The following is a 21727-nucleotide window of genomic DNA, read 5'->3' as shown; positions in this document are numbered from 1 at the left end:
GAAATCCTTCGATTTTCGAAAAAATCATTAATATCTGCAATCAAATCGGGGCTCGAGACAATACGTGGCAACTCCCTTCGTCTAACATGTCAGACCATGTACAATCCACATGTCAGACTACCTTGGACTTGGAAGTGAGGGGCAACTGTTGGGATAATTCAGCCAACTCCTCAATTTCGACTCTTAATTGGCCTCATAAGCACAAATTGCTGACTATCAATTGACTTGCCGACCTACCGACCAACAGTCGGCTATCCTCAGCCATCAACAAACTTCAATTATGACAACTCGATTGATTTCAGACCGATGACCGTCGACATATTGGAGTTATCGATCGATGCTCATTTAGACTTCCACAACTATTGACATACGATCGACATATTTTGATTATCAATATATAGTCGGCCTACCAGAAACTGCCAGTGCAGAAAGCCCATAATGGCCAAAATATGATCAGTGACGGGTATAACCACCCATCCCATGATTACATAATTCAAAACAAGTGGGATCCACGTGTCGAACCATTACAGACGATTACCAACTACTCGTCTATAAAAGGAGGTAAATGAATAGCATTTGGTAAGGTCTCTTGAGAGCTAAAACTCTGTCACTTTGAATATTCATCTACTATTCATCACTCTTTACTGATTTAAGCATCGAAGGATTTTTATCGGATATAATTTCAATCAGTGTGAACTTTATTTTGTAGATACTCTTCACTGATAATAGATACAGTAGGAGATTGACTGCGACAAAATTGGTACTATAAATTAATGAGGAGTATATAGGTGCCCAAAGATCCCACATTGCATACTCATCAATGACTCCCACATGATTTTGATGCATTTAGTGGGGAATACGATGGTACGAAATAGCTTACGTTTAGGCCCTACTATACAAGTGTACTCAACATTCTAGAATCAATTTCCAGGTTTAGGAGCGCTGTCTTTAAGCTCAAATTTTGAAGTTAGACACAATGTTTCCATACCACTTCCGTCTCTGGATTTCACTCTCCTGCATGTATTTGCCCTCAAAAAAAAAAAAAAAAAAAAAAAGGCCTATTCATAAATCCACTGCTGTACACCGTACGATACAATGAACAGTACGATCGAGCATGACATACGTCACGCAGCAGATAATCCACATCTTTTTCTTTCTCACTGCCTACGGTTAAATGTTGATGGGTGGGCTTACGTAAGTCTAACCGACCATTTGTTTGAAATCCATCACGGAGTTAAGGAGTGGCTCAACCACTTGTGCACCGATTAGCAGATAAGATGGGGCTACCCTGATGTTTGGTGCCCTTTTCATTCCAGCTAGATGTATCGTAGGATCTAAATTTTTACTATGATATTTTAAAAAATATTTTAATTTTTTATTATTTATATATTTTTGATTATTGAATTAAATATGAATCATTCATATTTCAATCGATTAAAATACACATATACATGACTGATGTGATAAATATTTAAAAATTAAAAATATTTTAATATTAAATTAATAGCATGTTTCATAATTAAATTAATTTTTTTTAAAAAAAAAATTTTTTCAACCAGCAAAGACAGAGGAGCTGTAGGCAGTGGGTGTGTGGATAGAGAGTAGAGGAGCTACAGACACTTACGCTGGGTGCCGGGGGGGAGGGGGGTGTGTGGTATGTGGGGAGTGGGGCTGGGTGGTGTTGGTGACCCCAAGTGGGTGGGGGGCGGACAACCCTCAGATGGCCGAAGGGTGGTCACACGGAGAAAGCCGCAAGCGACTTGGGGGGTGGTGACTACGATGGGGAGGGGAGGATCCACGAGCACATGGGGGGTGGACAAGCCCGATGTCGAAGGGAAGATTGGGGGAGGGGGACACAGGCACGCGCAGCTGGGCAAGGGGGAGGGTGGGGTGGTTTGTGGACCGAGGGCGTAGATCTGACTGGCACCAAGGGCGAAGGAGAGGGGACCGCAGGCGGATGAGCCGTGGATGGGCACGAAGAAGTTGTTGATGGAGAGAAATGGAGGAACTACGGGCAGTAGGTGGGGGATGGAGCCATAGGTGAAGGATCGTTCGGAGCAGCCGCAGTGGCATTGGAAAAAGGGGTTGGGCACGGAAAAGCAAAGGGAGGAGGAGCTACGGCACGAGGCGAGGGAGAGGAGCCGGGGGTGGAGGACCGCTCAGAGAAGTTGCGGTGGCATTGGGAAGGGGGGTGAGTGTAGAGAAGTAAAAGTGGATTGACAGAGCCGCACGAAAGAAAGAAGAAAAAAATAATAAAATATTAATTTTTTTAAAAAAAATAAAATATATAAAATTATAATGTGTAATATTTATAATATTTTTTATAATAAAATATTATAAAAAAGCATCGTAGTAAAATTTTATAATTTATTAATGAAATTTTATTTGGATATATCATAAAATAATGATAATAAGCCAAATGATAAGGATACATATGCACAAATGTGCCATCAATATCACATCAGTTAGAAATTAAGGTGATGATAACCGAAAGGGAGATAGAGAATAATGTGTTCAGATATTTGATCTATGAAAATTCTTATCCACTATCATACTATCATTCGAAAAAAATGAACGTGGATAGGAATAGAGTTATCATGCTAGACTATAATAATAAAAATCTAAATTATAACTTTTGAGGTAAAAATTATGATAAAATAAAATAAAATAAAATATATTGATTTAATTATATCATAGAGTATTATTTTCACTTATTTATACAAATAAATATACATTTTAACAGTTATAACTTGTCTAGTCTCTACTTGTGACGATTTTGATAATCGATATTAGTTATTCTTTACTACATACGATTCATCAACATGGTTACCCTACACCAATTGTCAGGCTAATAACCATATTTTATCGATCATAACTTATATTAGCCGTCTCCTTTATTTTAACTTGCAATATACATTTTATATTTGAGAATATCTGGAAGACTGTTTCGGCCACTTAGTCTACTCCAGTATATTGTAATTAATTATGGGCAAGTTTTGAGCCTTAGGCAAGCTTATCAACACCATGACCAAACTCTCCTCGTTTGGCCCATACCTTCACACTTGGTAAAATTTATTAAAGCCGAACTCGTATCTAATTTAATAAAAATCACGTAGTCCTCTTTTATTCTGATTCTATCAAGCCTAATTCTTGTGGTGCTTTTGCACATCCGTCCACTAAATTGTTGAGATGAGTTGTAAATACAATGTATAATCAGTTTGCGTGGCTAAAGACCCCACCTTAACTATTAACTAAGAATCTCGACATCCAAGGTGTTCATATACGTGTAAAGAACAATAATATAACAACTAATCCCATAACAAAATTATTTGCATTGATATTAGCAGTCCATTCATATACTTGAGAAACAAACAAGCGCCAGTAATCAGTTCGCATGGCTTGAGACCCCACCTTAAATACCGGTACATCTAAATTGTTGATGCATCCTGATGTTTCTCCCCCTATACTGGAGGATTTGAGGAGGATGATTGCCACTTTGAGCACATTTAGGACTACTCATATTTACCAGGATGGAAACAAGACAACATAATGGGTAGCTAACCATTCAAGCCCCATTTTCTGGAAGTCAGCCAAGTCCATTCTACTTCAGTTCGGTAATATTTTATGTATGGATGCAAATAGATGTATTTATTCTAGGGCTATATAATCATGCCATCTTTCTAAGAAAAAAGTGCAGGCTTAAGATTTCTACCTCATAGATTGGGAAGTGGTTTGGATGATGCCGTGACAGAGATTCAGTTGAGCAAATGCGGGTGGCAAACTATACCTACCATGGTAGGATATATTGATCTAATACAAAGGTCATAATAACAATCACCCAAGGACAGCCAATCTTGTGTAGTGCAATCTACTATCTTACCACCGTATGCACTTATATGTATTTAATAAATAAAATGGGGTGGGTAGCTTTTCTCCTCCGTACAGCTTAAAAGAAAAACAAATCACTCAAGGACCAAAGGTAAATAAACAAATAAAAAATACATCTGATGGGATGACTGGTCGAGCATAACTTTTGTTGTTTCATGCGCAATTGCCGGCACGGTGTTGAAGAACAATGTGATTGGAAAGTGGAAGGTGCAATTTACGGGACAAGAAAACTTCTTCACTTCTCTGGTATATTTAATTATTACATTCTTTCTTTACATGTTCTGATCTATGTCTAAATTGCTAATATTTTTATATTTGTTGTATGAGAATGTGGCTATAGAAATCCATGTAACAGAAGTGACAATATTGACCAATTCTATTACTGCAATGAAAAGCTATTGTTAATAAAGTATGATTGAATAGGTTTTCCTTAATGTTTTATCGTAGTCAAATCATTGTAGTTAAACATTTCTCGCTTTCATATTAATTTTAGTTTTAAAAAAATTAATAGTTTATAGTATCAATTTTTAACTATTTTGATATGATAATTTTTTTTTAAAAAAAAAAATTGTGATGGCATCAACATGCTTTGAATTTCTTGGAGTTACAACTAACTCTTCCATAAATTTTTGTTTCATTGGAGATCTTTTCCGCTTTTTTTTTTGGTAACATTGGAGACCTTTTCTTTGGTCTCTCTTTCTTTATATCTATTATATTTAAAACTAGTATGCCAATAGAAATCAATATTTTGTACATCAAATCATATTTTTGTGGCCAACTTACATGCTCTTTCTCTAGTAATATTGTAAAAATGTGATATTTATTTTTATGGAGTGTCATTGGTCCCGCTATAAACAACTTAAGTAAAAAAGAAGTGTCAAAAAAGTTATTTTTCCTAATCATGTATAATCATCAAGAGATTTTTTTTAGAATTGATTATTTACAATATCTATGCTTAATTCTATATGTGTATTCTACGACGGAAGAAGGATACATGTTGCACCAAAATTTTGAATCAAAAGAGATTCAAAAAATGCCATACCTTTTCAATCTATCGATAACTAAGCTGGATTTGATGAAAATGTATCGGCCATGAGCTAAATAATTTTCACGTTATTAATTATACTACTAATCTTCAATGAACTTTATTCATTAGTGTAAACACATAATAAAGTGATTGGTTGTTTTATCCTATAATCTATAGGAAAAATATCACGCTCATCCATCCTTCAAAGACAATCAAAAAAATCGTTGATAACACAATGGATAATGAAACCTAGACAATAAGAATACAATCAAAATTCAATGCTTCACTGAATTTTATATGTAACTTTATATATTGATCCATATCTAAGAATGTTGCCTAAAGCCATTTTGGTCCGGACGCAAGCGACTGAGTGGGCGTGGGTTGATAGAATTTCAAACGAACTCCTTCCATTCTTAGATAGTGTATGGAATGGTTAATCTTTTTTCGTGACATGGATTGCATTTTGGATAGTTTTCAAAATATAACTGTTGCGGCCAATCGCCTCGTCGTCCGATCGTCGGGAAGCGTGCACCTGCAAAATGAAGTCCGCACTGACCGGAGGCAGCTCCGGCGGGGACCCTCCGACGGTCAAGTCAGAGAGGTGACTGGGCAACAGTGAAATACAGACAGAGAGCTCTTATCGAGAGAGAGAGAGAAAGAGAGAGAGGAGCGAGCCTGCATTTTTGGGAGTCGAGAGGTGGGAGAGACGGAGCGGATCGATCCCTTGCACTGTTGCCTTCCCCGGTTTATATAGTGGAGCACGGTATGGCGCCGTCATTAATGGCACGGACAAGTGAGGAACTGTCAACTCACTGTGGACTGTCAGGGTCGCCGTGAAAATGTCATGTCGCCGGGTGGCTGTCAAATCACCAGGGTTGACAATGCCCTTGGCGGGACAATGCCCCTGGGTAGCCGTGCCGCACGTCTGTGTCAGAGCTGACAAGGTCTGACGGCTGTACGGCGGTTGGAGGAGCCGACCGACCCAAAGTCGGTGGCCAGCTGAATGGTGTCGAGCCCCTCCGTTGGTCGGCGAGCCTTTCGTGAGTCGGCCATCGGACCTCTGGGTTCAGTCGGTCGGGGAAAGGTGCGCCCGACGTATCCTCAGTCGGTCGTGAGCCGATAATTAGCCGGTGATGGCATCCGTCAGTCGGTCGCCCCGACCGACGATCGGTCGATCCGGCCGTCGGTCGGTCGGAGTCGTCCGTCGGAGTCGTCAGTCGTTACGTCGGTCGGGCCGCCAGTCGGTCGGTCGGTGGGTATCCCCCAACAGTTGCCTCCCTCCACTCCTAAGTCGGGTGGTGAGCTGGCCGATGCTTTCGTTCGGGCAGCAATCCCGGACGACTGGGAGTGGATTTGTCGTTTGCGTAGGTCCGACCGTACCGCCGGCTGATCCGATGTCAGACGCCTCATAAATGCCAAGCGATCCGGACGTCTAGTCGGTGTCAGAAGTCACGTCGGCGTCAGGTGTCAGACGTCGCATCTTATCGTCGTCAGACGTTACGTCGGTGTCAGAAGATCGGACGCCGGACGATACGGCGTCAGACGATCGGATATTCGACGCCGATCGTGGGAGTGTGGGCCGCAGTCAGGCATCCCATCGGGAATGCGAATCGGTGCGGGCGCATAAATGCGGAACCGCGCCCCCGCGTGCCGCGTGTCGAGGGTAGTTGGTCGGCGCCCCCCGCATTTAATGTGGGCGGTGCGGCCGTCCCGGGACGGGGCACGCCGAATCCTCCGCCAGCCGACGGGCGCCACGCGTCGTGCATCTGTGGGCCTTCGGTCGGAGCGGAAGTATCTCGGCCGTCGGTCGGCCCTATATATATAGGACCTCCCGGACCCATGACCCACACTTGCCATTTTGCTGGAGAAACTCTGTCCGGGCGATTTCTCAGTCGTCGCGGGCAGAGCTTTCTTGCTTCCGGAGGGATTCATCTGGTTCGTGGTCCCCTCTTCTTCTTCTTCCCCTTCTTCTCTTTCTTCTTCTTCTTCATCCGGTTCCGGTGCAATGGCCAAGAATCCGACTCAGGGAGCTCAGTCGGGGAACCCGACCGACGACTCCTGATCGGCTACGGAAGAAGAGGTCTCCTCGCTTTCGGGGCCGAATGTCGATCGGCTTCGGGAGCAATATTGCATCCCGGAGCAGTTTCAGCTCTCCGCTCCAGGGGCCGACGGTCGGGTTAACAGCCCTCCGTCCGACGATCTGGCGCTGTATGTTGAAGACCTTCGCGCGGGTCTTCGGCTTCCAATTCCGGAGTTCGTCCGGAATTTATTAGATTATTACAGACTCTGTCCGGCGCAACTGGCGCCGAACTCCGTCCGTCTCATCATCTCCTTCGCGCTGTTGTGTCAGCTCTTGCCGACCAACCCTCGCGTTTCACTCTTCCGGGCATTCTTTGTGCTCCGACCCCACCCTAAAGCCCGAGGGTGGTGGCTCTTCAACCCCCGAAAGGGTCTTGCCTTCATCATCGGTCTTCCATCATCCATTCATGGGTGGAAGAACCAATTCTTTTTTGTTTCTTCCTCATCTCCTTGGGGCTTCCCTTCCCGCTGGGGTGTGCCCCGAACCGAAGCCAACGACAACAGTCGGGTGGAGGCGGACGACCGGGAGGACTTCCACCGACTGAAAGACATGTCGGTCCTGAAGCAGAGAAAGCTTGTTACCGAACAAGCTCTCTATGATGCCGGCTTGATTCTGGTCCCCCGAATAGGTATCGTCCGATCCCCCGGTCTTTCTTTTCATTCGGCTCTTGGTCCGGTCTTTAACATTTTTGTCGGTATTGCAGGGACACCTCCAAGGATGCGGCCGACAGACGTCGAGATTCGGTGGTTCGCAACAAGGAAGAGGCCAGCATCGGGGGCCGGTCCTTCGCGCCCCCCGAAGAAACCTGCTCCAGCGGCGCCGACCGTCGAGGCGTCGGCGACCGACCAGTCGGAGCCCGTAATAGCCCTCGTGGCTCCGACTGCTCACACGGAGGAGAGGCCGGCTGAGGAGGCGGCCGAGGGAACATCGACGGCTTCGCCGGTGCGGGTGGAGCCGGATGACGTTCGGGAAACCGAACATCGTCCGGCGGCGTCCGTTGGCGCAACGGGGGGCGCCGGGTCGAACTCAAGCGTCCTCTCGCTGTCGGTCCCGTCGGTCGGGGCAGCTGATCGGGGGAAAGCTCCGATGGAGCCCGCAGACGAGACAAGGTCGGGGAGCCGATCTGCGCCTCCCAGCGCACATTACCCCGAAGGAGCGTCGGCGTTGGCCGACCACAACCTTGCGAGGTGGTTGTGTCAGGGGATCCTCCTCCCAGCCAACGTAAAGTTGCTGAGGTCTCGGGAGGTGACCGAGATGCTATCGCGGTTCTACCCAACCATGGTGGAGGTGAGGTTCCTGTCGCCTTCTCTTTCCCTTAGAAAATTTTCCTTGTTATGTGATCCTGACGAAGTCTTTTCCATCGACAGCTGATCTTCACGATGTCGGAACTGGAGGCCGGGTACCGAAGGTTCGACAACGTCCGGGCCGCCTACAAGGAGAGGTCGGCGGCGGCCGAAGCCGAGAGGGCGATGTTGGCCGACCACCTTCAGCAGTCGGCCGACCGGGAGGCCAAGTTAGTTGACGAGGTCTCCCGGCTTGGGTCCGAACTTCGGTCGGCCAAGAAGGAGGCCAGACATAAGGGTCGGGCCGTGCGTCGTCTTCGGCGCGAACGGGACGGTGCCGCCGCCGAACTCCAAGGGGAGCGCGAGCAACTTCGGGTCAGCCTGGAGAAGCTCGTCGAAGCCGAAGAGGAGCTATCAATCGCCCAGATCGACGCCGAAATGGCGAAGGCTGAGGCGGAGTCGGCGAGGGAGTCGCTCGCCCGTGCGGAGGACGAGGCAAGGTCGACGAAAGAGTCGGTCGATCGGGCGGTGGAAGACTTCCGGGCCTCCGACCAATATCGGGAGGAGATGCTCGAGTCGGGCTTCGCCTCATACCGGGTAGGGTTCGAGGACGGTCGGGACGCCGTCCATGCCTTGTACCCGGAGCTGGACGTCAGCACCGTCGTCCCGTCGGTAGCCGAGGAGGAAGGAACCGAGGATATAGCCGACCAGCCGTTGGGAGGCATCGTCGTGGCGGAGGAAGCCATCCCGGAGCAGGTGGCACCGACCGATATCCCCTCGCCGACCGAAGCCCCTCCTTCAACCGCCGACCCAGCGCCGCTTATGGCCGACACGCCGGTCATCCCCGATCCACCGTCGGTCGAGGAGATCGACTAAGACAGATGGTCGGGCCCTGCCGACTACCTCTGTTTTTGTTTTTCTTTTTTCTTGAAGTACTTGTAATCGGGCATCGACCCGACTTTGTAATTCTCTTTCAGTTTTGAATGAAACTTTTTCACTTTCTCCTTTTGTTTGTAATGTCGAATGCCCATGTGAGTTGCTAACTTAAAATAAGTCGCTAACTGCCATAGGTCGGTTAGGACGTTTGGCAACTTGTGCCGACCCGAAGGTAAGGTAGATCCCGCCTTTAGATCGGCTTCTGATAGTCAATGCTGATCATCGGGCGCATATGTTAAGTCGGGAGCCACGAAGGTAGAGTAAGTCCCGATTTCAGATCAGACTTTGATGGTCGAGATCTTCGGTCGGGCGTCAGTCGAGTCGGGATCCGACCGACCGTGACTACGGTTCGGCAGTCGGGTCCTGTCTGACTTGTTCGGTTGGAAGTCGTCCGGCGCATCCAGTCGGAGAGCGACGATAAGTCGGGCCCCGATACCCTTGTGTCGGGTACACCTCCGTGCCTTGTGATATACGGTGGTAAGCCGCATATCCTCCGACCGACTGTGGCTCGGTCGGTAAGTCGTAGATGCGACTAAGGTCGCGTCGTGTGATAGACGGTGGCAAGCCGAATATCCTTCGACCGGCCGTGGCTCGGTCGGGAGTCGCGACATCGGTCGCGTAGGCATTTCGCCTTTTCTTGGTCGGGGCCCGATCGGCGTGTTAGCCGATGGTCTGGCCCGAGAGTTCGACCGTAGAAGGAGCGCCAGCTCCCGTCATTGTAGATGCATCGGTCCTTGTAAGGGTCCGATGTCTCGTCGATTGTCGAAGGAGTGTCGACTCCCGTCCATAAGGATTCTTCGGCCCTTGTGAGGGTCCGATGAGTTACCGACGATGAGGTCGTCGATTTTAGGTGGATGCTAGGTCCATGTCGATACGTTGGGGCTTTGGCGAGCGTCGATCGTTAGTCGAAGAGTTAAGACTCTGAGATTTCAAACTGAATTTGTATTCCGACTACCGAATTACAAAATTCACTGGCAATACAGCTTCAGGTTGTCGGCGTTCCAGGTCCGGGAAATGGGCCTCCCTTCAAGGGTCTCCAGCCGATAGGCTCTCGACCCGTAGGTGTCTGCAACCTTGTAGGATCCTTCCCAATTTGGAGCCAACTTCCCCTGATCCAAGGGCTTCGAGACCTCCGTCTTCCTCAAGACCAAGTCACCAGGCCTGAAGAGCTTTGGCCTGACCTTGGCGTTGTAATACCGGGTGACCCTCTGTCGGTATGAAGCCATTCGAATTTGTGCCTCATCTCGTAGTTCGGGGAGGAGGTCTAGGTCGGCCCTCCGACCCTCGGAGTTGTCCGGCTCCTGATACTGCTCGACCCTTGAAGATGGTAGGCCAATCTCGAACGGGATCATAGCCTCTGTCCCGTAGGCCAAGCTGAACGGCGACTCCCCGATCGGGACGCGGAGGGTCGTTCGGTAAGCCCACAGAACGGAGCCCAGCTCGTCGACCCAGAGACCTTTGGCTTCATTCAGTCGGGTCTTGAGTCCATGGAGCAAGATCCGGTTGGTCACCTCAACCTCACCGTTGGACTGGGGGTGCCCGACCAAAGTCAGTCGGTGCCTGATGTGGAACCTGACGCAGAAGTCTCTGAAGTCCTGGTTGTCGAATTGCCGTCCGTTGTCGGTGATGATGGTGTGCGGCAATCCGAACCTGAAGATGATGGATTTTTGGATAAAGTCCTCCATCTTCCGCTCGGTGATCTGCGCCAAGGGCTCGGCCTCGATCCACTTGGTGAAGTAGTCGATGGCGACAACGATGAACTTCCTCTGGCCCGACGCTGGTGAGAATGGACCGAGAATGTCGACCCCCCACTGGGCGAAGGGCCATGGAGCGACAATAGGGGCAATTTGGCTGGTCGGTTGGTGTTGGATGTTCGCGTATTTTTGACATGGCTCGCATCTCCGGACCAACTCTGCCGCATCCCTCTTCATGGTAGGCCAGTAGTAGCCTTGTCGCAGGACCTTGAAGGCTAGGGACTTGCCCCCCAAGTGGTTCCCGCAAATTCCTTCGTGAACCTCTCGGAGAGCGTAGTCGGCGTCGGTCGGCACCAAACACCTGAGTAAAGGGAGGGAAAATGACCTTTTGTAGAGTCGGCCGTCCATGATCACATATTGCGAGGCCGACCATCGGAGTCGCTTGGCCTCCGCGGGATCTTCGGGACTGATCCCGTCGGTCAGGTACCGGACGATCGGGTCCATCCAACTTGGTTCGGACGTTAGCTGCTGTACTTCTTTGACCCGATCGATGCTCGGCTGCTGGAGGTTCTCCACGAGCGTCCGACCCAAAGAGTCGTAGGCCGATGTTGTCAATCTGGAGAGTGCGTCGGCACGGGCGTTCTCCGACCTAGGGATGTGGAAAATTTCAAAATACTCGAGGCGCGCCATGAGGTCCTTCACTTTCTGAAGGTACTTGATCATGGTCGGATCTCGCGCCTCGAATTCGCCCTTGACCTGCCCCACGATCAGTTGAGAGTCGGAGAATGTCCGGAGGCTGTCGATGCCCAGCTCCTTCGCCATCCTCAAGCCAGCGAGGAGTACCTCATATTCGGCTTGATTGTTGGAGGCCTTGAAGTCGAACCGGAGGGCGTACTCGGTGACCACCCCATCCGAATTCGTGAGCAGGACCCCGGCCCCGCTTCCCTGAGCGTTTGAGGCTCCGTCGATGTGGAGTACCCAGGTGGAGATCGGGTCTGGCTCAGAGACCGCATCTTGTCCTGGGTCTTCAGCTCCCGACCCTTGGTCGGTTGTCGGGCACTCGGCGATGAAGTCGGCCAAGACCTGAGCCTTCAGGGCAGGCCTCGGTCGGTACTGAATGTCGAACTCGCTAAGCTTCATCGCCCACTTCGCGAGTCGTCCGGACGTGTCGGGTCGGCGCAGAATTGCCCTCAGGGGCTGGTTGGTGAGTACCACTATGGCGTGGGCCTGGAAGTATGGTCGAAGTCGTTGCGCGGAGACGGTCAGGGCAAAAATCATCTTTTCTGTCTCCGAGTATCTGGCTTCGGCACCGTGGAGCACCTTGCTGGTGTAATAGATGGGCTGATGAGTTCGGCACTCATTTTCCCGAACGAGCACCGAACTGATCGCCTCGGAAGATGTGGCCAAATAGAGATACAAGGTCTCCCCGACCTGCGGCTTCACGAGCAACGGTGGGGAAGCCAAGTACTTCTTCAGGTCTTCGAAGGCCTGCTGGTACTCATCCGACCAAGAAAAACCATTCGCGTGGCGCAGAGTTTTGAAGAACGGGAGGCACCTTTCAGCTGATCGGGAAAAGAATCGGCTAAGAGCGATAATTTTTCCGTTCAGCTGTTGGACCTCCTTCTTGGTGTTCGGATGACGCATGTCGAGGATTGCCTTTATTTTCTCAGGGTTGGCCTCGATCCCTCTCTGAGAAACGAGAAATCCGAGGAACTTCCCTGAGGTCACCCCAAAAGCACATTTGGTCGGGTTGAGCTTCATTCGATGTCGTCGAAGGGTGCGAAAAGTCTCCTTGAGATCCTGAACATGGTCCGGGATCTGCGTGCTTTTCACCAGCATGTCGTCCACGTATACCTCCACGTTGCGCCCAATCTGGTCTTTGAAGACCTTATTGACGAGTCGCTGGTAGGTGGCGCCGGCGTTCTTCAGTTCGAAGGGCATCACCCGATAACAGTAGAGGCCCTTGGGAGTTACGAACGCGGTGTGCTCCTCTTCTTCAGGCGCCATCCGGATCTGGTTGTACCCGGTGAAGGCGTCCATGAAGCTGAGCAGTCGAAATCCGGACGTCGCATCCACCAGCTGGTCGATCTTCGAAAGTGGGAAGCTATCCTTCGGGCAGGCTCGGTTCAGGTCGGTGTAGTCGATGCAGATCCTCCACTTTCCGTTGGCTTTTTTGATCATGACAACATTGGTGAGCCAATCGGGATACGTGGATTCTCGGATGAAGCCTGCTTCGAGTAGCTTGTCCACTTCTTCGTCGATGGCTCTCTGCCTTTCTGGGGCGAAGGACCTTTTCTTCTGCCTCACCGGCCTCATCGTCGGGTCGATGTTGAGTCGGTGAGTTATTGTTTCTGGGGGGATGCCCGACATATCTGCTGCCGACCAAGCAAATATGTCGGCATCGGCCGTCAGCAGCTCCGTCAGTCGGCGTCGTTCGGTGTCGGACAATTGAGACCCGACCCAAACTTTCCTGTCGGGATTTTCTCCTATCGGGATCGCCTCGAGCTGCTCGGCCGGCGAACCTCGTTCTTCCTCCTCCCGTTGGTCCAGCTTGTCGATCGTCAGAGATCCTTTCGACTCGTCGCTTTGAGCGAAGATTTGGAAGCATCGTCGGGCGAGCTGTTGATCTCCACGCATCTCCCCGATTCCATTTTTGGTCGGAAACCGAACAAGGAGATGGTACGTCGAGACGATCGCCTTGAGGGCGTTCAGTCCGGGTCGTCCAAGTATGGCGTTGTAGGCCGAAGGAACTTGGACGACCGTGAAAGTGAGGGAGACCGTGCTTTGCCGTGGTTCGGTGCCGACCATCACGGGCAGGGTGATTTCTCCTTCTGTCGTGACGGCGTCTCCGGCAAAGCCGATCAAGGGCATGGGGACCCTCTTGAGTCGGTCAGTTGACAGTCACATTCGGGAGAAGGTCGAGTAAAACAAAATATTTGTCGAACTTCCATTATCAACAAAAATTTATTTTACATCATAATTCGCTATTGTCGCCGACACAACAACAGCATCGTCGTGGAGAGTTTGGATGCCCCGAACGTCGTCTTCTGTAAAGGTGATTACGTCGTCCGGGCGCGGCTTTTTCGTCGGCTCCCCTCCTGCAGATGTCCCCACGCCCAGCCGCTTGGAGATCATGTTGATGACTCCGGCCGTCGGCTGGTTGGTTGCCGGCTCTTCAGTCGGCTAGGGGCGTCGATCGACAACTGGTTGGGTCGGCGGACCCTTCCGGAATTTGCCGAGGTACCCCCGACGGATGAGAGCTTCAATCTCATCCTTCAGCTGGATGCACCGCTCGGTATCGTGGCCGTGGCTTCGATGAAATCGGCAGTACTTCCGTCGGTCGAGGCCTTTTGCCTTCAAAGGCGGAGGCCGTCGCAGGTATTCCTCCCCCTCGATCTCCATCAGGATCTGCGCACGGGGAGCGGAGAGAGGAGTGTAGGAGTCGTACCTGGGGCGCGCCGGCCTCGGAGTCTGTTACCGGGGTGACTTTTGGATTCGTCGGGGTGACGAGACCCGACTATTGGACGGGGGCCTGCTGGGTCCGGCGGGCTCCCGACCCTTCCTCCGCTTCTCTTTCGGGCCTCTGGGCTCGGCCAAGCGTCGGTCGGACGCTCCTTCGTCCGCGCGCATATACTTGTATGCGCGCTCCAGTAGCTCGGCGTAAGTCCGGGGGAGGGTCTTATCCAGAGAATAGGTAAATCGGGACGCCCTCAGGCCCCGCTTCATGGCTGAGATAGTCATGTCTTCGTTGAGGTCCCGGACCTCGAGCGTGGCCGCGTTGAATCGTGCCACGAAGTGCCGGAGTGTCTCGTTTTCTCCCTGCTTGAGGGAGAAAAGGCTGTCTGACGTTCGTGGCGGCCTTCGGCTGGTGCTAAAATGGGCCACGAACGAGTGCTCGAGCTGCCCGAAGGAGTGGATACTTCCCGATCGGAGATCGGAGTATCAGGCCCCGGCAGTCTTACGGAGCGTGGCGGGGAAGCCGATGCAAAAAAGAGCGTCGGTTGCCCCTTGGATCGTCATGAGAGCTTTATAGCTCTCGAGATGGTCGACTGGGTCGGTGGAGCCGTCGTATGGCTCCACGTGCGGCATTTTGAACCGACTGGGAATCGGCTCGTCGAGGACCAGTCGGGAGAGAGGTTGGGCGGTCTGGAAGTCGACGTCGTTCGAAGACTTCTGGCCGTCCATCTGTAACTGGGTGAGTCGGCGGTCGATTTTCTCGAACCGTCGCTCGTAGTCGTCCGCTCGTCGATGCTGGGAGACCCCAGGAGTGGAGTCTCCGAAAGATTCTGAGAGGGAGGCCGACGGTGTGCGCGGCCGCTTCTCTTTCCTTGCCCGTTCCAGCAGGGAAGGAGAGGGCCGCTGGGACCGTCGGTCGTCACGCCATGGTCGTCCCTCCTCTTCTCCGTGGAAGCGCTGTTGGGGGCGCTCGCATGGAGGCGACAGGGATCGGCGCGGTCGGCGGCGGCTGCTCCTGGAGGGCATTGGTCGGGCCGTCGGTTGCTGCTGGAGGCTTTTGACTGCGTCGGTCAGTACGGTCATTTGCCGTATGATGGCCGCGATCTGGGCCTCCGTGGTCACGGCGGGGCGCGGAGAACTAGGCTCCGCCGCCGGTGGTGGCGGGGAGGCCTCTTCCCGGTGGGAAGAACGCCTTGCCGACCCAGTGATTCTCGATCGTTGAGCTCTTGTCTTTGTCATGCTGTTCCCCTACCTGACGCGTCAATCTGTTGCGGCCAATCGCCTCGTCGTCCGATCGCCGGAAAGCGTACACCTGCAAAATGAAGTCCGCACTGACCGGAGGCAGCTCCGACGGGGACCCTCCGACGGTCAAGTCAGAGAGGTGACTGGGCAACAGTGAAATGCAGACAGAGAGCTCTTATCGAGAGAGAGAGAGAGAGAGGAGCGAGCCTGCATTTTTGGGAGTCGAGAGGTGGGAGAGACGGAGCGGATCGATCCCTTGCACTGTTGCCTTCCCCGGTTTATATAGTGGAGCACGGTATGGCGCCGTCATTAATGGTGCGGACAAGTGAGGAACTGTCAACTCACTGTGGACTGTCAGGGTCGCCGTGAAAATGTCATGTCGCCGTGTGGCTGTCAAATCACCAGGGTTGATAATGCCCTCGGCGGGACAATGCCCCTGGGTAGCCGTGCCGCACGTCTGTGTCAGAGCTGACAAGGTCTGATGGCTGTACGGCGGTTGGAGGAGCCGACCGACCCAAAGTCGGTGGCCAGCTGAATGGTGTCGGGCCCCTCCGTTGGTCGGCGAGCCTTTCGTGAGTCGGCCATCGGACCTCTGGGTTCAGTCGGTCGGGGAAAGGTGCGCCCGACATATCCTCAGTCGGTCGTGAGCCGATAATTAGCCGGTGATGGCATACGTCAGTCGGTCGCCCCGACCGACGATCGGTCGATCCGGCCGTCGGTCGGTCGGTCGGTCGGAGTCGTCCGTCGGAGTCGTCAGTCGTTACGTCGGTCGGGCCGTCAGTCGGTCGGTCGGTGGGTATCCCCCAACAGTAACAACTGTTTCATGATCTGTATTGATGATGCAAGGAAGTAATTATAAGATTTTAAAAATTATATAAATCATGATCCAATGGTTGGTAAGAAGATCAATCTTTTGTTTAAAAAAAAAAAATTAATTAAAAAAAAATGCGTGAAAGGGAACAGTCCGGGCCCTTACGGTGCAGACGAACACAACACCCCGGAAATAAAGGCAAGAAAATGACTGCCTTGACCTTTCCACGAAGGAAGTAAGGAAGGAAATCGAACGGACATTGAACTCAAGAAAAAAAAAAAAGAATCTTACTGACCGATAGTGACTGGACTCCACGTGGCGTCACATCGAGACAGTGGGGAAATAGATGGCAAACATTATCTCTTCCTTCGTTGACTTGGCCGCCAGAAGGACAATTATTAGCCATACCCTCCCCACGGTCACGATGCGCTCCCATCCCCACCGTTTGTTTTGTACACAGCGTCCATCATCATAAGGGAAGTCGGCCGCATCCACCAGGTTACTGTCACCTTCCGCTGCTACTACCCCGCTCCTTGTTCCCCACTCACACCAATGTGTAAAGTAACGCCCGTTATAACAGTCAATATAATGGGATTATAATACATATAGCAGTAAAACAACGAATTCATGTTTATAAGGTTTCTCTAAATCAAAAGTTATTTCTTAAAACATGAAACTTATTAAGCATCGAAAGATGGTTTGAAAATTAGTAAATTATATTTATATTTTCTCTTTTATTTTTCATTATGCCTTTATGACTATCATTATTTTAATATGAAGTACAAGCACGTTGCGGGACAAATTATGGCTGTTATGACTGTATACCTTCTACGGATATCTGTCATAACGGGAAACGCCATTTTCCTTTTCCTAACCTTGCCAGTCTTGGAGACTGGGCATCTTGAGTGGGGATGGTAAGCCAACCGAGAGTGGACGGATCCCCATCCGCGTGGAGAGATAATATTTTGCCACGTTACCCAGATTCGAGGTACCAGGGGGGCAGAGCAGAGCGCGTTGCATTTAATTATTTAATTAATAATATAACAATAATAATTAAAATAGTGAAGGCGGTTTGGCGAAACCTGACGCTCATCCGGTAATAGCTGGAAACGGAGCGGAATGCTGACCGCGCAACAACCTCACACGTCACCCTTGTGGGGAAGTGCGCGACGCGTGAGCACCCACCCCCGGTCAAATCGGTCGTGGCAATGACACGTGTCCTTTTTTTTTTTTTTTTTGCCCCCGCTTGGTGGAGCCGAAGGGATGGGAGACATGGGACTGGATTGAAGGGTAGGCGGGCGGATCCACTTCTACCTCCTCTTACCACTGGCGAGTGCGAAAGCAAAAGTGTCGGTCTCCCATTTGCAGACATTATGGGACAGGGGCCCACCTCCTTCCTGCAGCAGCTCTCCTAAAATTTTATCGGGAGTGGTAGATTAGAGCTTCAGAACCAGCTTCCATTATGAGAGTATAGTTTCTTCCTTAAAGTCATTTGTATCATGTTTGGGTTGGATCATTATGTATTTTTTAAGAGTAATGAGTTACTTTGTTATTATTTATTGAAGTTCTTCTGGCGGGAAAAAAAAAACCTGCTAGCTGGGTCAAGTTACGAAAAGGTTGAATCATGTTTGATTACAGTGAAGACGGTTTGGGTCAGCATTCGGATCGGAAATGGAATCATGTTGAATGGAGCAGTCTAAGGTCCGTCCATCAAGTGTACCAGGTGTTAGGACAGCAACCTGAGAGGAAGACAGTGAGGTGGGACCAGACTCTTGAGGGTTGATCCTTTTTAAGTGGGACAGCAACCAGGTTAGGAAAACAGCTCCGTGGTTTCAGGTTCTGGAATTGAAATTTCATTTCCATTTGCACTTCATTTTGCCGAAGTTTGCATTTCATTCGGGTGACAAGGGAAGGGAGAAGGAAGGTGGCTTGGGAGCGTTGCCCTTTTGACCCGCACCAAAGAAAAAGAAAGGGGAGAGAGAAAGAGAGAGCCGACCTTCTTCCCCATTTCCCTTATCTCTTTCCCATCCACTTTATTTTATTCTCTCCCCTCGACTACAAAAGCCGCATTCGTCGACCAAACACCCCGCGGCCTCCTCCTCCTCCTCTTCCCTCTCTTCGCCTCCCCTCTAAACTCTCTTTCTCTCTTTCTGGAGTCCTGAAAGAAGATATGTGCAGCGGCCCCCGGAAGCCCTCTCCGCCACCGTCTCTCTCCACCGACGCCGCCGACATGAACGCCGGCGGCGACCCGAAGAAGTACCCAGAGGCCGCCGTCCTCCTCGAGCTCTCGGCCTCCGACGACCTTCCCGCCTTCAAGCACGCCGTGGAGGATGACGGCCTCCCCCTCGACTTCAGCGCCCTCTGGTACTGCCGCTCCCCCGGCCGACGGACGATGGGCTTCGAACAGAGGACACCACTCATGATCGCCGCCCTCTACGGCAGTCCCACCGTGCTCTCCTACATCCTTGCCGCCCGTCCCACCGAGGCATCTCGCCGCTCCCCGTCGGACGGCGCTACCCCGCTCCACTGTGCCGCCTCCGGCGGTTCCTCCTCTTCTCTCGAAGTCGTCAAGATGCTCATGGACGCCTCCGCAGACGTAGATTTACTCGATGCCGCTGGAAACCGCCCCGGCGACGTCATCGCCCGCCACTTCTGCTCCTCCTCCACTCGATCCCTTGAAAGCGTCCTCAAACCCTCTTCTCCGAGGGTTTCTTCTCCAGGAGGAGCAAAAGAAGCGGAGAAGACCGGCGAGAAGAAAGAATATCCTCCCGATCTCACTCTCCCCGATATCAAGAATGGGATCTACAGCACTGACGAGTTCCGGATGTATACCTTCAAGATCAAGCCTTGCTCCAGGGCCTACTCCCACGACTGGACCGAGTGTCCCTTCGTCCACCCGGGAGAGAACGCCCGCCGTCGCGACCCTCGGAAATATCCTTACAGCTGCGTCCCCTGCCCGGAGTTCCGAAAAAGTTCATGCCGGAACGGCGATGCGTGCGAGTACGCCCATGGGGTGTTCGAAAGCTGGCTCCACCCGGCCCAGTATCGGACCCGTCTCTGCAAGGACGAAACCGGCTGCAACCGCCGCGTTTGCTTCTTCGCCCACAAACCGGAGGAACTCCGGACCGTCAACCCCTCGGCGGCCTCCGTCGCGGGGATGGTGCTCTCCTCTCCGAGATCGTCACCACCGGGGCTTTCGTCGTTGGACATGGCTACGGCTTTGATGTTGATGCAGCAGCCGGGATCGCCCATGTCATCTTCCACTTCGTCGGGATTGGGCGGGGCGACGGTGTGGACGAGTCAGCCGGGCGGCTTGATGACGCCGCCCTCCCTGCAGCTGCCAAGCAGCAGACTGAAGGCATCGCTGAACGCCAGAGATTTGAGTTTTGACCTGGATTTGCTCGGGCTCGAAGAGTACCAGCAGAAGCTGATCGATGAGATCTCAAGCACCGCCTCACCCAGGGCCACCTGGACGCCTAACTCCCTGGGCGCAGCTACCGCTGCCTCTCGACCATTGGATTATAACGAACTATTTGGTTCTCTCGACCCATCGTTGCTATCTCAATTGCAGGGTCTCTCTCTGAAACAGGCGGCAGCTGCCTCGGCCTCGGCTGGAGCTCAATTCCAATCGCCCAGTGGAGTCCAGAGGCATCAGTCTCAATTGCTTTCTGGCTATGGAGGCAACTTGCCTTCTTCCCAAACGGTGAGTGCCACTTCATCATATGGGCTCGATCATTCGATGGCGAAGGCCATCATGAACTCGAGGGCTTCAGCGTTCGCAAAGCGGAGCCAGAGCTTCATTGACCGTGGAGCGACGGCAAGTCGCCAATCGACCCTCTCTTCGATGAGTACCGCTGCAGCGGCGCCGGTGGTTTCATCGGGTCTTTCCGACTGGGGCTCGCCGGATGGGAAGTTGGATTGGGGAATTCAAGGGGAGGAGCTGAACAAGCTGAGGAAGTCGGCATCTTTGAACTTCCGAAACAATCAGGGCGGAAGCGGCTTTGGAGGAGCAGCCCCGGCGACTGCAGTGCCGGGGGGCTTGGATGAGCCGGACCTATCTTGGGTGCAGTCACTGGTTAAGGATGGACCGGCAGCACCAATTGGCCGGCGTGGCCTGGAACAGCAGCGGAAGGGGTACAAACTCAACGGTGGTGGAGGCGACTTCCATGGATCGGAGCTCTTCTCTCCTTGGGAGGAGAAGATTATGGCTTAAACGCCATCAACCAATACTCATCATTGATCTGACAAGAAGTTCTTTTCTTCCTTCGTTCCTTATATTTTTTGAATCAATTATAGTCCTAGCAGCGTCTGTCTTGTCTAGATGGCAAGAAGCCCGAAGGGTATCTGAGCTGATCAGATGCTGTCCGCATAGTTCTTTCATTTATATATATATATATATATATATATATATAGCTTAGCTTAAATGGATGGATGTATATAGGTAGCAGATGGGTTATCGGAAGTTTATGAAGAAAAGAATAAACAAAGAGTTGTAGTAAGTTATTATTATTATTATTATGACGGTCTTCTGCTAATAGACCATTGAATCATATCATCCCCGAGTCCTGTATCTGCATTGAATTGATGTATCAGTTGCGAAAACTCGCTTAATATTACAAAGTTTCTTTTATTTGAGCTTTCTTTATGGATCAAGAATCCGTTAATCAGATTCTTTTCGTGAGCTTTTTGGTTTTGGCAACACTACCATTTGTCATAAGGTTAATATTGTAGCTTTCTGATTGATCTTCTTTTGCGTTCTCAATTAATGGATCCCATGGCTTTTAAAGAACGACGAAATTTTTGTAGCGCAGATCATGAAGCCGATGTAGCGGTTCGTAGGATATCTGATAACATGGATCTCCAAAGATTTTTTTTATTATGATTAGGGTCGATATGGTTTGGTTCAATAATTGCGTCAAAGTAAGGTGGTTTTGGCTCAACGGTGCTGCATTTTCCTCTGTCCGAGATGCTATAATCCACTTTCTGTGGGTCCTCGGTATGCTCGAGCAATTTGAGCGGGCTCCATCTACCATTTCTTATTGCTGCTAAAGTGGAAATATATTCCTTTCTATAGTGGAGTTTGGAAATTGCTTTTTTTGGGACGGGGTTTTACAAGGAAATTGCTTCTTTCATGGGAAGAAAATGTTGCTCCATGATCCGAAATCATAATCTTTTGTTGTTCCGTATCTTATGTGGTCACTTTCTGTTTTGTCATATTCTTCGTACCTTATTGCCTTTGATTGTTTTGGACAGAGCCCCCAGTTCATCACAGGTAATGTAGTAGGTGAAAAGAGTTACCGTGACTACATG

At 50.8% G+C, this 21727-nt stretch overlaps 1 protein-coding gene across 1 annotated transcript; it reads left to right on the top strand.

Annotated features, from left to right (window-relative positions):
* Positions 1-18450: 18450 nt before the first annotated feature.
* Positions 18451-21047, top strand: LOC105057098 (zinc finger CCCH domain-containing protein 33). The gene has a single exon (XM_073248880.1). It carries the CDS (start codon positions 18588-18590, stop codon positions 20628-20630), a length of 2043 nt encoding a protein of 680 aa, XP_073104981.1. The 5' UTR covers positions 18451-18587; the 3' UTR covers positions 20631-21047.
* The last annotated feature ends 680 nt before the right edge of the window (positions 21048-21727 follow it).

The sequence above is a fragment of the Elaeis guineensis genome, chromosome 14 (assembly GCF_000442705.2).
Source record: "Elaeis guineensis isolate ETL-2024a chromosome 14, EG11, whole genome shotgun sequence".
NCBI lineage: Eukaryota > Viridiplantae > Streptophyta > Magnoliopsida > Arecales > Arecaceae > Elaeis > Elaeis guineensis.
Note: the sequence above shows the minus strand (reverse complement) of the source record. Positions and strands in the feature narration are given on the sequence as shown.